At 35.6% G+C, this 15,859-nt stretch overlaps 1 protein-coding gene across 5 annotated transcripts in view; it reads right to left on the reverse strand.

Moving 5' to 3' along the window:
• The window catches only part of GRIA2 (glutamate ionotropic receptor AMPA type subunit 2), a 161,023-nt gene that overhangs the window by 6,016 nt on the left and 139,148 nt on the right, over nt 1-15,859 (reverse strand). For all 5 annotated transcript variants that reach the window (XR_009259233.1, XM_058721063.1, XM_058721060.1 and 2 more), the window contains exon 13: nt 1-220. This exon is cut by the window's left edge and continues 28 nt beyond it. Coding sequence is in view for 4 of the 5 variants with exons in the window: in XM_058721063.1 (XP_058577046.1) it covers nt 1-220 (220 nt within the window). In the remaining variant the exon portion in view is untranslated. The remainder of the gene's footprint in view (nt 221-15,859) is intronic.

The raw sequence follows: 15,859 nt of genomic DNA on the forward strand, positions 1-15,859 counted from the left end.
TGCCATAGCCTTTGGAATCCAGGTTTCCACCAACTTTCATGGTGTCACAAGGCTTCCTTTGCTCGATGTACTCATTCATCGTGGACTCCAGCAAGTAGGCGTATTTTCCTTTGGACTTCCGCACTCTGGCTACCCCTTCGGCCGTAGTCCTCACAAACACAGAGGGCTCTGCACTTCTCATGTAGGTCCACATTTTATCAAACACTGCAATTTTAGATCTCTGCAGAAAAAGTAGGTGCCAGACAGAGTTAAGAGATGGCCCTAAAAGGTTTTTTTTCTTGTTTTTTTTTTTTTTTTTTTTTTTTTTTTTTTTAACAAAACACAAAGAAAAGCAGCACTTTTCAAAATCATCAGACGGTGCATAGAATACGGGTAATTCTCCATCTTAAATTTTTTTTTTCCCTTTAGATTTAGAAGGACCTTAGAGGTTGTTTTGTAATGACACATTTTAGCTGTGAACAAAATACTATGCCACCAAGAAATAATCTAGGATATTCACACTCCAAAATAAGTTGAAAGCTACACTTTATTACCTCTAGGAATAATTCCAGTGAAGAGACAAGCAAAAGTGTACTTTCACTGATAAAATCTGAAATGATCTATTCCTAATTAGGGAAGGAGAAAAGGAGTCTGTGCAATGTTAATTGGTCTGGCATATAAGTGGGAAGATCCTAATGCAATGTTGGTCATCTAAGGAATAAAAAAATAACAATAATGCTGGAAGCCTCTATTAGATGCTGACTCAAATGCTTCTGGAATAGCACTGACTGATTTTTCAAAGAAATATCTTTTGGGCATGAAATTTCTCTTTACTAAGCCAGAAAATTTTGATTTTGAATATTTAAACACTAAAACACTGCCTATTACAGTATACACTGGAAAAAAATATTCTTATGAGTGTCAGGAAAGAAAGTGGCTAATTGTACTAGTATATTTGAGGGAATATTTATCTTAAAATTAATTGATCAAAAGCAAAGATGGGCATCAAAAGTGTTACTTAATACCTCATGAGAGTAAAAAGGAAAGCTGAGCACAGAGTTGGAAAGTCATAGGATTTGAATATCGGTTTGTTTTTCTATTCACAATCTCTCAACTGACTTGAATCCCTTTTGGGAAAGTGACTCTGAATAACCCCTTTTACTATCGTAGTGTAGGAGGTTTGAAATGGAAACTTGAAATTGAAAATTTACTTTTAAGATTCATGAGATTTTAGGGGCTTTGTGCTTGTTTCTCACTCTAAGGAATTAAAAAAAACCATAATCTTTATCTTAGAGAAAGCAAGGATAAATCAATTCATTATAAGCAAATATAATGCAAATCCAAGTTTGCTTAGAATACTGACTTAGGAATGAGCGCAGAGCGATCTATCTATCTATCTATCTATCTACCTGTCTTCTATCTATCTATCTATCTATCTACCTATCACATAGATAGATGTATGTATACACACACACACATACGTATGCATATGTAAGTATTCAATTTTGGTGAAAATCCAGAGTCGAGTGTAAATGAAGTATGGAGTAGGCTTGTATCACTGAAGTTTATAATTCAGGTAACAGTGAGACGTGCTCAGACACTGGTTGTACCTCTTCTTTATCTCCACTGGAAGAGGGACCTGCTATAGTGAGACAGTCTGTGGACCATAGCAGCTCAATGGTCTCTGCTGTAAGAAGATCCAGATGTCCTCCCCCCAAAATACTTCACTCTAAACCTACATGAGTTCCTTACTTATTAGTAATTTTTTGAACATCTATATCTTCTAAACTATTCTTTCCCTAAACCACTCTTTTTTTTTTTTTTAATTTTTAAAAATGTTTTAATGTTTATTTATTTTGAATGAGAGAGGGAAGGAGGAAGGGCACGCGTGGGGGAGGGGCAAAGAGAGAGAGACAGAATCCAAAGTAGGCTCTAGGCTCGGAGCTGTCAGCACAAAGCCAAATGCAAGGCTTGAACTCACGAACCCCGAGATCATGACCTGAGTCCAAGTTGGGACACTTAACCCGCTGAGCCACCCAAATGCCTCTTATCTAAACCATTCTTAAATCTGTTCCTATTTCTAAACAGTGCCCCCTCTTGCGATAACACATTTAAAACTTAATTACCTAAGGAATCAGGCTTCCTCTCTGTTGTGACAGTACATCCACGACTATGAAAATCCACCAGGTCCCCAATAAGGGAAATTTTATCTTCATAACCCTCACAGTGTCTCATGCATCTTGCATGTAAAAGATTTGTGAGTAATGTATGCTAATTGAACACCCTGAGAATTGGCTAGAAAGGAGACTAGTTTTGCTTTCTTTTCATCTTTGCCTACTATAGAAGATGTTTATATTGTTTTTTTCTCCTACATTTTTCCCTCATAGTCTCTACCAAATTAAAACATGCTAAAATATTTGAGTTTGATTATATATCACACAATCTCTTTAAACTCCAAAGTCTTTTTGTAACATGAATTTCCACAAAAGTAGGTAATATCAAAATGTTTTGAAATAAAATCATATGCTGGTAAGGAAGAGCACAAAATTAAGTTATATGATTATTTTATCCAATCAGCCATTAAATATCAATTATTCTAAGCTTGAAATATCAATTTTGGTACATGAAAAAATATCTTGTAAAATGCTTCACAAATATGTATGCCTTTCAGGAAAAATCCAAAAAGTAGCAATGATGTAAAAGGAAAAATAGAAATTAAAGTCAAAATGACTTCTCTCTCTCTCTCTTTTTTTAAGTTTATTCATTTATTTTGAGAGAAAGAGAGAATACACACAAGGGGTGAGGGAGAGGAAGAGAGAGAGAATTCCAAGCAGGCTCTGCACTGTCAGCACAAAGGCCCACCCAGAGTTTAACCTCACAAACCGTGAGATCATGACCTGAGTTGAGATCAAGAGTCAATTGCTTAACCAACGGAGCCACCCAGGTAGGTGCCCCAAGATGACCTCTCTTCAAAGACTTTCGTTTTGTTTAGATTTACATATTCAAGCTGTTACAAAGGTACTTGCTTTTGTAAATTCCAGTATAATTAACATACAGTGTTTTGTTAGTTTCAGGGGTACAATACACAATACAATGATTCAACCGTTTTATACATCACTCAGTGCTCAGCACAATAAATGTAATCTTAATCCCTTTCACCTACTTCACTCATTCTCCCAAATACCTCCCTCCCTTCTGGCAACTACCAGTTTGTTCTTTTTTTTTTTTTTTTAAAGCTTATTTATTTATTTTGAGAGACAGAGAGAGACACTGTGAGTAGATGAGGAGCAGAGAAATCCCAAGCAGGCTCCTCACTGTCAACACAAAGCCCTATAACCGAGGGCTTGCACTCATGAACACTGAGATTGTGACCCAAGTCGAAATCAAGAGCTGGACACTCAGCCAACTGAGCCCCACCCAAGCACTCCTGTTCTCTATATTTAAGAGTCTGCTTTTTTGTTTATAAAGACTCAGTTTTTGAAGGGACATTTAAATGATTTGGATTATGTAAAACATAATATTGGTGAAGTAAGGAAAAATTTCCAGTTTCATTCATAAAATCTTTCCACTGAAATATATTTTTCAATGTATGAATAAAACAATATTTCTAAGGAGTAAAGAATTTTAAAATGTAATCTGGAAAAAAAACCATATCTATATGACAGTGTTTTGACAGGGCTACTCAATCTTGGGAATGTTGAATCATTTAGAAGATATACAATTCTGACATGGTAATCTAGACATATAAGTTCTAGTAAGTTAAATCAGTCACTTTTTGTGACTGGGCTTCACATGTATTCTGGCATATTTTTTAACTGACTAGGATTTTATGATATAATTATGGATTACTTAAAAATCCATAAATTAATATAATCTATAAATTATAAAGGATCTATGCTGATACTGCATAAAGCTAAAAGTAATTTTTTCATAGGTCAGAGTTTTTGAAAGATGCACACATTTTCCCAGTGAGTTAATTCATTTGTCTTCCAGTAGTTCGTTTACTGTTTACTTCCTGAGCAAAGTTAATGAAATGTTTTCATAACCATATCTGTTCAAGAGGCATGTGCTTGGATGGGGCACCTGGGTGGCTCAGCTGGCTGGGCATCGGACTTCAGCTCAGGCCATGACCTCCTGATTCGTGGGTTCTGGCCCCCGTCAGGCTCTGTGCTGACAGCTAGGGGCCTGGAGCCTGCCTTGGATTCTGTGTCTCCCTCTCTGCCCTCCCCACTTGTGCTCCCTCTCTCTCTCAAAAATAAATAAACATTAAAAAATTAAAAAAAGAAAGAACTATTTGTTTGGACAGATTTGGCTAAAGGTGCACAAGGAGGGTAAATTATGAACAGTATAATATTGTTATGTTGAAACTTCATTCAAGACATTTGATTTGAACTTTCTAGCTGCCTTCAAAAAAGATCAGGAGCAATCTGACTACATATTCACTGAGAGACAGTTCAAAGGATCTGCGTTTAATTTTTATTCAGTTTCAGAAAAATTATTAGTCTGAACTAAATAAATAAATAGATGATGCCTAGATATCCTGTTTGTTTGTTTGTTTGTTTGTTTCCCCAAAACCACAGCAATTGAAAAAAGAAACTAGCAGAAAAGCAATCCAAAGGCAAAAGGAAATTCTCCCTAGGCTTCCCATGCAAGAGCCTGCATGAGAAATTATAGTTATTTTTCTTGCCAGGTAGTTTAGGTGACAATGTTTAATTTGGCCTGATTTGTAAGTTAATGGGTTATCTGATACCCTGGAGAGTACACTATAATCTTCCTAACCACTCCAGCGTCTTGACAACTCACTTCTTATAATATATTTACAAATAGACTAAAAAGAAAAAAAAAATAGGGATTTTTTTTCCAAGTTAATGCTATCCCATGTGGTCAATTAAGGTAATGTAAATAAATAGTGTTTCCTATTAAAATTCTGTATTCCGGCAATGTATGTTACAGACATTATTCTACAGCAAAAGCATCTAGAAAATTTAGGCAATTACCTGAAAAATGTAGGTCAAACACTGATCACATTGACTCACTTAACCCCAGTGTGTGAACTTTGAAGGTGAGCACCAGGACATGATGATCACTACCCTCTTAAGCAATGTCTAAATGTGAGCATGTTTTAGCACGGTAGGAGAAAGAACACAGTCAAAACATACTGACTTTTTAAATAAATGACACACTTTCTTATCATTGGTAATACTGGTCCCGAGATGAGAATGATACAGGGCAGAAGGAAAACGAAGGGCTGGCATTGGTTTCGAATCTTCCGGGGCCATCTAAGCCTTTACTAGGAATCATTACAACTCCCTTTTCCACCCATCCCCCAAATCTAAGTACTACAACAGAGCCAAAAAAAAAAAAAAAAAAGACTATGCTTTTTAAGTTTAATGTTAAATTAACTTTTCAGTTTAATGTTCAATTAAACGTTCTTTCAGGAAGTATGATAGAGTGAAATGGGTTTCTTCAAGATGTCATCTGCCATCACATTTTGATGAGGAGATAACTGATGCCTTGTTAAGAAGAGACAAACAACAGCCTGGTCAGGACAACACTCCGGACTACCCTGTGTTTCTTATGGAGTCATGGCTCTTCAAATGTGGCTATTCAAATCTCTTTCCATGGTTAGATGTTAGTAATGGGCATATCAGCTTGACTAATAGCTCACAGAAAATAACCGTGTGAAATTTTAATATTTACTTAAAGAGAAACTAAGCCACTGTCTAGTATTGTTGGGGGAAAGTTCCATATAAACTCAACAGACCAGATATAATTATATCTAAAGAAAAGATGGCTCCTTTTCTATGAAAGAAGCCAACAGTCACTTGAACTTAGTTTTGTTTCTTCCTCATATATAGTACTACAAGCATTAATTTTTCTAACAGCTAAATAAGCTTTTTCCCCCTAAAGGGGGAAAATGAGTTTTTAAAGGAAATGGTTATTATCATTCTGAAACATACACATTTACTCAAGAATGAGTAGGAAGTATAAATGCTGCATTGTGGGCATTCTTTACTAGTCTATTAGTTCTTTCGACAGTTTCCTTTTTAAAAAATCTCATTTACCCACTAACTTCTATAAAATATCAAAATACCCACTCACAATTTCAGATTATTTGTTGCTGGGATGGGAATTCTAAATGATTACCGAACACAAATGATGTCCAAATGTTATTAGTGGAGATTTCCAAATGGTTGACGTGACTGCATCAGGAGCGAATTTACAGTTTCTTGCATCTCTAGAACTTACTTTCCCTTCAAACATAGAGATACTCTTCATGAAAAACTTTTTTTTTCTAGAAAAACTACAATGTCTGAGGTGGCATAGTAACTAATAAGGTAACTGTTTCTGTGAGTAAAAGAATTTACCTAAAGCATCCTGAATGTATAAATTAGAGTGTCAATATGTGAATTAATAACTTTCTTCCTAGTCCATTTGGTTGACATTCTGTAAAAATTTACATTTAGGACCAAAAATAATTGCCCTTCATTTTAGTGTTTTCATGTTTTGCTTGGCTCTTTTTTTATTTTTTAAGATTTACTTTTGAGAGAGACAGGGAGTATGAGAGGGGGAGGGGCAGAGAGAGAGAGAGAGAGAGAGAGAGAGAGAGAGAGAGTATGAGAGGGGGAGGGGCAGAGAGAGAGAGAGAGAGAGAGAGAGAGAGAGGGAGACACAGAGTCCAAAGTGTGCTCCAGGCTCTGAGCTGTCAGCAGGGAGCCCGATGCAGGGCTCAAATGCATAAACCACAAGACTGTGACCTTAGTGGAGCTGTATTCAGACGTGAACCAAAGTCAGATGCTCAACTGACTGAGCCACCCAGGTGCCCCAAGGATTTTACCATTTTGCCTGATTCTTTAGCCTTCCTGTGGAACTCATAGCATGGCCCATTGCTTCATTACAGGTGGAAGCCAAAATTAAAACTCTACCTGGAAACCACTAGAGTTGGTACTGAAAAACAAATTTCACATATGTCCCATTCTGTTATTCTTTACTGCTTACAAATCTCCAATCCCTGCAAAAAATGCTTATATATTTTCTGACTTACAGTCACTTATTTGAGATCAGAATTTTAAAAATTCACTAGCATACACTGGAATTTTAATTTTTTAATAGTAGAGTCCCCCTGCATATAGAGTGCATCTGCTGTCCATCTTCTATTTAGATGTAATTTCCAACATGAACAACATATAGTCAGAATGAACCAAGGGAATCTTCATTATTTTAAATTGAGTGCTCCTTGTCACTTTCTGTATCGTGCATCATTTGAAGTCTTTGTGTCCCACTGTCTCTTTGAATGAAGCTAAAATAACATTGACTTTTACAGCTTCATGCTTCTATGGATGCCATAACTATGTGTATTAAATGTGAATGGTATTTAAAGATAAAGGTTGTAAAACTGTTTTTCTGAAACAAGTTGTAGGAGGACAAAAGCATGTGGCCTTAGTAAGGACAAAACAGGATGGCTTAGAGAAAAAAGAAAAAAATGTGAGAATGCACTGGGTTTTCATGAATTAAGGGAGGAAAAAGGCATCAAAAGAATTTGCACAATGGTATTAAATACAGTACAGCTTTTTACAAAGCATGAAAACACACACAAAACATTTCTATTTGGCTAGAAAGGCATTAAGTGGTTCTTTTAGGGAGGCAATTTTCAGAGTTCTAGGGGAGACCAGATTTGAAAGGAGAAAATGGCTAGAATGGAATAAAAGGAGGCTCTAGGAAATAAATTTACAAATTTATCAGCTCAAGGGAAGGAAGAAGAGAAATCGAAGATAAAGGAGAACATTGCTACAAGAAAGACTTTTCAAATTATGGCACATCTGAACACAGACTGAAGGCCAGGAAGATGGAAAGACTAAAAACATTACTAGGGTATACATTTTAGAGCAACATCTTTGATCATCGGAAAGAGCTGTTTCCAAAGGCCCAGACAGAGATATTAGCTTTATAGTAAAACGGACAAGTCTTCCTCTGACACGGGCGGAATAAAAGCTTGAAGATAAAAATAACATCATATTGGCAAACAGAAGAGCAAATCTACTTTCTGCCTTTGTCAAGCACTGAAATGGTTTTGTTTTAATGGGGATTTCCCCAGTGAAAATCCCATTCATGAAAATTGTGAACTGGAATATAATTTATCTTTCCAACATACTTAAAACGTATTTGATTTAGGTTACTTACAAAAAAGTAAAATTATCTAAAAGATAAGTCCATCTTCTCTCCATTCCTGTGCTCCATTCCTACAGCACATATGTCAAGAAAACCATGTATCTATATTCCAAATGCAAATCCATTTTTAAGGATAAGAGTTGAGAGCATTAAAAAAAAACCCTCTAAATATATACTATATTATACTAACCACATTAAAATTTCTATGCCTTTATGTGTATATAAACCCCATCATTTTATTTTTTTTTTAAATTTTTTTTTCAACGTTTTTTATTTATTTTTGGGACAGAGAGAGACAGAGCATGAACAGGGGAGGGGCAGAGAGAGAGGGAGACACAGAATCGGAAACAGGCTCCAGGCTCCGAGCCATCAGCCCAGAGCCTGACGCGGGGCTCGAACTCACGGACCGTACCGCGAGATCGTGACCTGGCTGAAGTCGGACGCTTAACCGACTGTGCCACCCAGGCGCCCCAAACCCCATCATTTTAATGATTGGTATATTTAATATTGAAAAAGGATAAATATCCATACCTGCCTCTCATTTTGTTTGTCTTATTTTAATACTAATATGTAAAATTTATTTGAATTCTTGTCATTATTTGTCAGAAGGAACATCAACCATAAGATTCGAGAGAGATCTTATACATTTAAATTTTTACATACTTCAAAACACCCCATAATGAGATAGATTCTTTCCTGATTGTTTGTTTTGGTCTGTTGTGTGTGTGTATTATTGGGGAAACTTTTTTTTTTCTATTGTGATTTAAAGAAACACATGACATGAACTTACTCTTAACAAATTTGTAAGTATACAGTACAGTATTAACTATATGCATATTATTGTACAGAAGACGTTTAGAACTTTTTCATCTTGCATGACTGAATCTATATCCACTGAACAGCCACTTTCAATTTCCCCCTTCCTCTAGCCATAACATTTCTACTTTCTGCTTCAATGAATTTGACTGCTTCAGATACCTCACCTAAGTGGAATCACACAGTACTTGTCCTTCTGTAACTGGCTTATTTCACTTAGTATAACATCTTCTAGGTTCATCCACGTTGCACAGTATGTCAGGATTTCCTTCCTTTTTTAACGGCTGAATAATATTCCATTGAGTAATATACCACACTTGCTTTCTCCAAATATCCATCAATGGACACTTAGGGTGTTTCCACTTCTATATTGTGAATAATGCTGTAATGAAGATGGTAGTGAAAATATCTTTTTGGGACATTGATTTCAATTTGTTCGGATAAATACCCAAAAGTGGGATTGTTAGATCATATGGTAGTTCTATTTTTAACTTTCTAAGAAAACTGCGTATTATTTCCCATAGGGGTTGCACCATTTCCCATTCCCATCAACAACACAGAAGGGTTTCAATTTCTACACATCCTCACCAACACTAAAAATTATTTATTTATTTATTCATTCATTCATTCATTCATTCATTCATTTTCTTCTTTTTTTTTAATTTTTTTTTATTTTTGGGACAGAGAGAGACAGAGCATGAACGGGGGAGGGGCAGAGAGAGAGGGAGACACAGAATCGGAAACAGGCTCCAGGCTCTGAGCCATCAGCCCAGAGCCTGACGCGGGGCTCGAACTCACGGACCGCGAGATCGTGACCTGGCTGAAGTCGGACGCTTAACCGACTGCGCCACCCAGGCGCCCCTCATTCATTTATTTTCTAATGGCCATCCTAACTGGTGTGAGGCAATACCTCATTGTGGTTTTGATTTGTATTTCCCTGATGATTAGTGGTATTATCTTTTCATATACCACTGACCATCTGTAGGTCTTCTTTGGAGAAACGTCTATGTCTTTTGCTAATTTTTTAAATAAGGTTAGTAGGTTTTTTTGCTATTGAGTTGTAAAAGTCACTTATATCTCTGATATTAATCCTTTATCAAAATTTATGGTTTGCAAATATTTTCTTCAATTCCTTAGATGTGTTTTCATGCTATTGATTGTTTCTTTTGTAGTACAATACCTTTTTATTTTGTTAGTTTGTATTTTTTCTTTTTCTTTCTTTTTTTTTTTTTTAGGAAAAGTACAAGTGGAGGAGAGAGGCAGAGGGAGAGAGAGAGAGAAAGAGAGAGAATCTCAATCAGGCTCCACACTCAGCCCCATGCAGGGCTTGATCCCATGACCCTGGGATCAGGACCTGGGCTGAAATCAAGAGTCAGAGGCTCAGCTGACTGAGCCACCAAGGCACTCCACAAGTTTTTAATTTGATGTCGTCCACTGGTCTACATTTCATTTTGTTGCCTGTGCTTTTGTGTCATCTCCATAAAACCTTTGCCAAGACCAAAGTCATAAAGCTTATCCCCTACGTTTTCTTATAAAAGCTGTATAGTTTCAGATCTTACTTTTAAATCTTTAACCAATTTTGAGTTGTTTTTGTACACTGTATGATTCTTATTTCATTTCTTTGCATGTGGGTATCAAGTTATCCCAACACGGTTTCCTGAAGAGACTGTCCTTTCCCCACTATGGAGTCTTGGATCTTTGTCGAAGATCACTTAACCATACATGCATGGGTTTACTTCTGAGTTCTCTATTCTGTTCCGTTGGTCTGTAAGTCCGTCTTGGGGCCAGTGCCGTACCTTTCTAATACATTTGAAGTCAGGAGTGTAAGGTTTGTTTCTGGTCCCCTAGATTGGTTTATCTATTTCTTATTCTTTATGATTCTATATGAATATTACGATTTTCTTCCTATTTCTGCAAAAACCAGCATTGGGATTTTCATAGGAAATGCAGTGCATCTGCAAATAATGGGGCAGTATAGACATTTCAACAATATTAAATCTTTCAATCCATGAACAAGGAATTCTTTCCATTTATTTGTGTCTTCTTTAAATTCTTGCAGCAATCTTTTGGAGTTTTCAGTGAACAATTATTTTGCCTCCTTAGCTTAGTTTATTCTTAAGTATTTTATTTTTTTTTGATGCTATTGTAAATAATATTGTTTTCTTAATTTCCTTTCAGAAATTGTTAGTGTATAGATATGTAACTGTTTTTTTTTATGTTGATTTTGTACCTTGCAACTCTACTGAATTCATTAGTTACAGTTTTTTTGGAGGGGGTTTGGTAGAATCCTTTGAGTTTTCTACATATAAGATCATGTGATCTCTGAACAGAGATAAATTTATTACTTTTCCAATTTGGATGTCTTTTATTTCTTTTTCTGGCCTAATTGCTCTGGCTAGGATTTCTTATGCTATGCCAAATAAAAGCGGCAATAACTGGATATCCTTTTCTTGTTCCTGATTTAGAAGAAAAGTTTTCAGTTTCATCGTTGAATGTGATGTCTGTTGTGGGTTTCATACATGGACTTTATTATGTTGAGGTAATTCATTTCTCTTCCTCGTTTATGGAGTATTTTTATCATGAAAGGGGAGTCAATTTGGCAAGTGCTTTTTCTGCAACTATTGTGATGATCATGAGATTTTTAATCTTCAATCTGTTATTGTGGTGTATCACATCAATTAATTTTCATAGGTTGAAACATCCTTGCATCTCAGGCAGGGATAACTCCCACTTGGTCATGGTGGTCTATGATCCTTTTAATGTGCTGTTGAGTTTGGCTTACTGGTATTTTGCTGAGAATTTTTGCATCTATATTTTTCAGGGATTTAGGCCTCTAATTTTCTTTTCTTACATTGTCTTTGTCTGGCACAGTATCAGGGTAACGCTGGTCTCATAAAATCAGTTTGGAAGTGTTCCCTCCTCTTCTATTTTTTGGGAGAATTTGTAAAGGATAATCCTTTACAATTCTTAATTCTTAATTCTTCTTTAAATGTTTGGTAGAATTCTCCAGTGAAGCTATCTTCTCATGGGCTTTTCTTTATTGGGGGGTGTTTGATTACTGATTCAATCTCCTTAGCAGTTATAGATCTGTTTAGATTTTGTATTTCTTAACGATTCAATCTTAGTAAATTGTATGTTTCTAGGAATTTGTCCATCTCTTCTAGATTATCCAATTTCTTGGCATGTAATTGTCCATAATGATCTTTTATATGCCTTTTTATTTCTGTGGCATTAGCTATAATGTCTCTTCTTTCATCTCTGATTTCAAGTCTTCTCTCTTCTTTTCTTAGTCTTGCTAAAGGCTTGTCAGAAATGTTGATCTTTCCAAAAAAATTGTCTCTAAGTTTATTTGATTTTTTATGTTGTTTTTGTATTCTTTATTTCATTTACTTCTGCTCTAATCTTTATTATTATCCTTCTTTCTGTTAATTTGCATTTAGTATATTTTTCTTTTTCTAATTCCTTGAGGTATAAATTTAGGTTGTTTATTTGAGGTTGTTTATGCTTCATGTAAGCATTTACCACTGTATACTTTCCTCCTAGTACTGCTTTTGCTGCAGACCGTAAATTTTGGTATATTATGTATGTACTTCCATTTGTCAAGATACTTTTTTATTTCCTCTCCAATTTATTCTTGGATCCATTGGTTATTCAAGAGTGTGTTAATTTCTACACATTAGTAAGTTTTCCAGTTTCCCTATCCTATTGATTTCTGGTTTCATTCCACGGTGGTCAGAAAATATTTTAGTCTTCTTACGTTTGTTAAGACTTGTTCCGTGACCTAACATATCATCTATCCTGGAGAGGGTTTCATGCACACTTAAGAAGAATGTGTATTCTGCTGCTTTTGGATGTAATGTTCTGTATATTTCTGTTAGGTTCATTTGGTCTACAGTGCTATTACATTGTCTTTCCTTATTGATCTTCTGTCTGGATGATTTTTTTTTTTTTTGTTCCTTATGGAAAATGGGATATTTAAATCTCCTACTATCATTGTGATGCTATTTTTCCCTTATGTTCTGTCAGTATTTGCTTCATATATTTTGGAGCTCTAATGTGTAAAACTATGATGAGACAAATTATGTGTAGTTTTATATATGTTTTTGACTTAAAGTCTATTTTCTCTTACATAAGTATAGCCAGCCCTGCTCCCTTTTGATTGCTATTTGTGTGGAATACCTTCTATCCTTTCAGTTTCAGCATATGTGTGTCCTTAAATATAAACTGAGTCTCTTCCACATATGAATGAGAGCACTGTAAGTTAGATAACTTGACAATAAATTATATAAAAAAATAAAAAGTAAAAATAAATAACGTTTCTTATAAACTGCATATAGTTGGATTTTTAAAAATATATATATTCAACTACTCCAAGTCTTTTTGTTGGAGAGTTTAATCCATTTACATTTAAAGTTACTGATAGGTTACTCCTACCATTTTTTAAATTGTTTTCTGTCCATCTGGTAGTTTTTCTATTCATCTTTTCATCTCTTGCCATCTTTCTTTGTATATAATTGCTATTTTTTTTGTGTGGTGACAAACTGATTATTTTATTACTTTTTTGTGTGATTTCTAAAAGTTGTTTCTTTGTGGTTACCATGGAAGTTACTAAACATCTTATAGCCAGAAATATTGATTTTAGGCTTATAAGAACTTAACTTCAATTGTATACAAAAATTCTACTCTTTTACTTCCCACTCAAAATTTGTATTATTGATGTCAAATTAATCTTTTTATATTGTGTCTCAGTTAACATACTTTATATAGTTATTTTTATACTTTTATATTTTAATCTCTATAGCAGAATTAAAAGAGACTAGTGCTACAGTGTTATAGCATTATGGTATTCTGCATTCGTTTATATATGTACTTGTACCCATGAGCTCTGTATTTTCATACGCTTTTGTGTTGCTGTCTAGCACCCTTTTATTTCAACTTAAAGGAGTCCCCTTAACATTTCTGGTAAGGCTGTTTTAGTGTTGATGATCTCTCTCAACTTTTATCTGAGTCTTTATTTCTCTTTCATTTTTGAAGGACATTTTTGTCAGATATAGTACTCTTGGTTGGCAGTTTTCTTTCTTTTCTCAGTTCTTTGAATATATCATCTCATTCCCTCTGACCTACAAGGTTTCTGTTGATAAATCTGCTAGTCGTATTTATGGGTGCTCACATGTATGTGACAGTAACATTTCTCTTGCTGTTTTAAAAATTCCTTATCTTTGACATTTTACAATTTGATTATCATGTTTCTCAGTGTACACTTTTTTGGGTCCTCCTACTTAGAATTCCTTGTGTTTCATGAACCTATTCCTTTCCCCAGATTTGAGAAGTTTGGGGCCATTACTACCTTAAATAGGTTTTCTGCTCCTTTCTCTCTCTTCTCTTTTTACGACTTCCATAATGTGTATATTAGCCTTTTAGAAAGTCTCTTAGGCTTTCTTCCTTCTTTTTCCTAATCCTTTATTTGTATAATTTCAAATGATTTGTCTTAAATTTGCTGATTTTCTTCTTCTGCTTGATCAAGTTATGGTGTTGAATCCCCACAGTGAATTTTTCAATTCAGGCACTGTATCTTTCATTTCCAAAATCTATTTTTTCAAATTTTTTCTTTGTTGACATTCTCAGCTTGTTCATGCATCATTTTCCTGAGCTCTTTGAACATCTTTGTGACAGTTATTTGGAATCCTTTGTCAGGTAATTCATGCACTTCCATTTGTCTAGTGTCACTTTCTGTAGATTAATTTTTTCCTTTGATTGGGCCATATTTCTTTGTGTTTTTCATGTGCTTTATAACTTTGTGTTGGGAATCACACATTTTTTAAAAGGGCTACCTCTTCCAGTATTTATGGACTAGCTTTGTGTAATGAAAGATCTTCACCAGTCAACCTGCTTAAATATTCTAACACTTCTCAAATCTTCTCAGTGGATATGTCTTCTTTGGACTTGTGGATATAAATTCTCAGAGGGATTTGTCAGTATCTTCTTTTAGGAGCTCATAACCTCTTGTTCCTTTTGGTATTTGTATGCAGTATTGCTGGTTCTCTAGAGCTGGCATAAACCCCTCATATCTCTTTTGTTCTCAGCAGCCCCAGGCTTGTAGAGTATGCTGGGTCCCATTAGCACTCCAAGTCAGGAAGACAAAGACCAGTCCCTTGGGTACTTCTCCAAAAGGCCAGAAAGTTGGATGTTTGGATGCATACTCCACTTTTCTCTTCCCTCCTCCAAGGGAGTGACTGCCAAGCTGTATTGGCTTCTGTTTGCTGTACCACAAGTCCTCTGAAACAGCAACAAGCCATCAAATTCTCTTTTGTTCTCAGCAACCCCAAGGCATCTAGTAGATGCCAGGTGCCATCAGTGTTCTATGACAGGAAGACAAAAACCAAGCCCTTGAGCAATTCTCCTTCCCTCAAAAAGCCAAAGCATTGAAACCATACTCCAACTTTTTTCCTTCCCAAAGGGAAGATGGGAGTTGGAGGTTTTCTGCCATGTTTCATACACTGAACTGGAGGGCAGGGTCTTTGGCGAGTGAATGTGTGCTAGTCTAAACCTTTGCCTTTGTTCTCAGCAGTCCTCAACCTGATGCATTTTTGTCAGTGTTTAGAATCAAGCAACAGTCCAGTCTTCTCTTTCTCTCCCCCTGGGAGAAGCCAAGAGCAAGCATTTCCTCTAATTGTGATACACTCTGCCAAGGAAGAGATTATAGTGAATGCCACAAATTTTCCTACAGACTTTGATATGGCTAGTTTTATACTCACTTGGTTTGCACAAGCTCCTTAACTGGTTTCTGGATTTCTCACAAAGAAAACTTGTTCTTGAGGCAGTGTCCCTGGTTGGGGGAAAAGAGGGTCTGGGGTTTCCTATTTTACTATTTTGCTGACATCATTTCCTTGGCCCT

Source organism: Neofelis nebulosa, chromosome 3, assembly GCF_028018385.1.
Source record: "Neofelis nebulosa isolate mNeoNeb1 chromosome 3, mNeoNeb1.pri, whole genome shotgun sequence".
In the NCBI taxonomy this organism is placed as follows: Eukaryota; Metazoa; Chordata; class Mammalia; order Carnivora; family Felidae; genus Neofelis; species Neofelis nebulosa.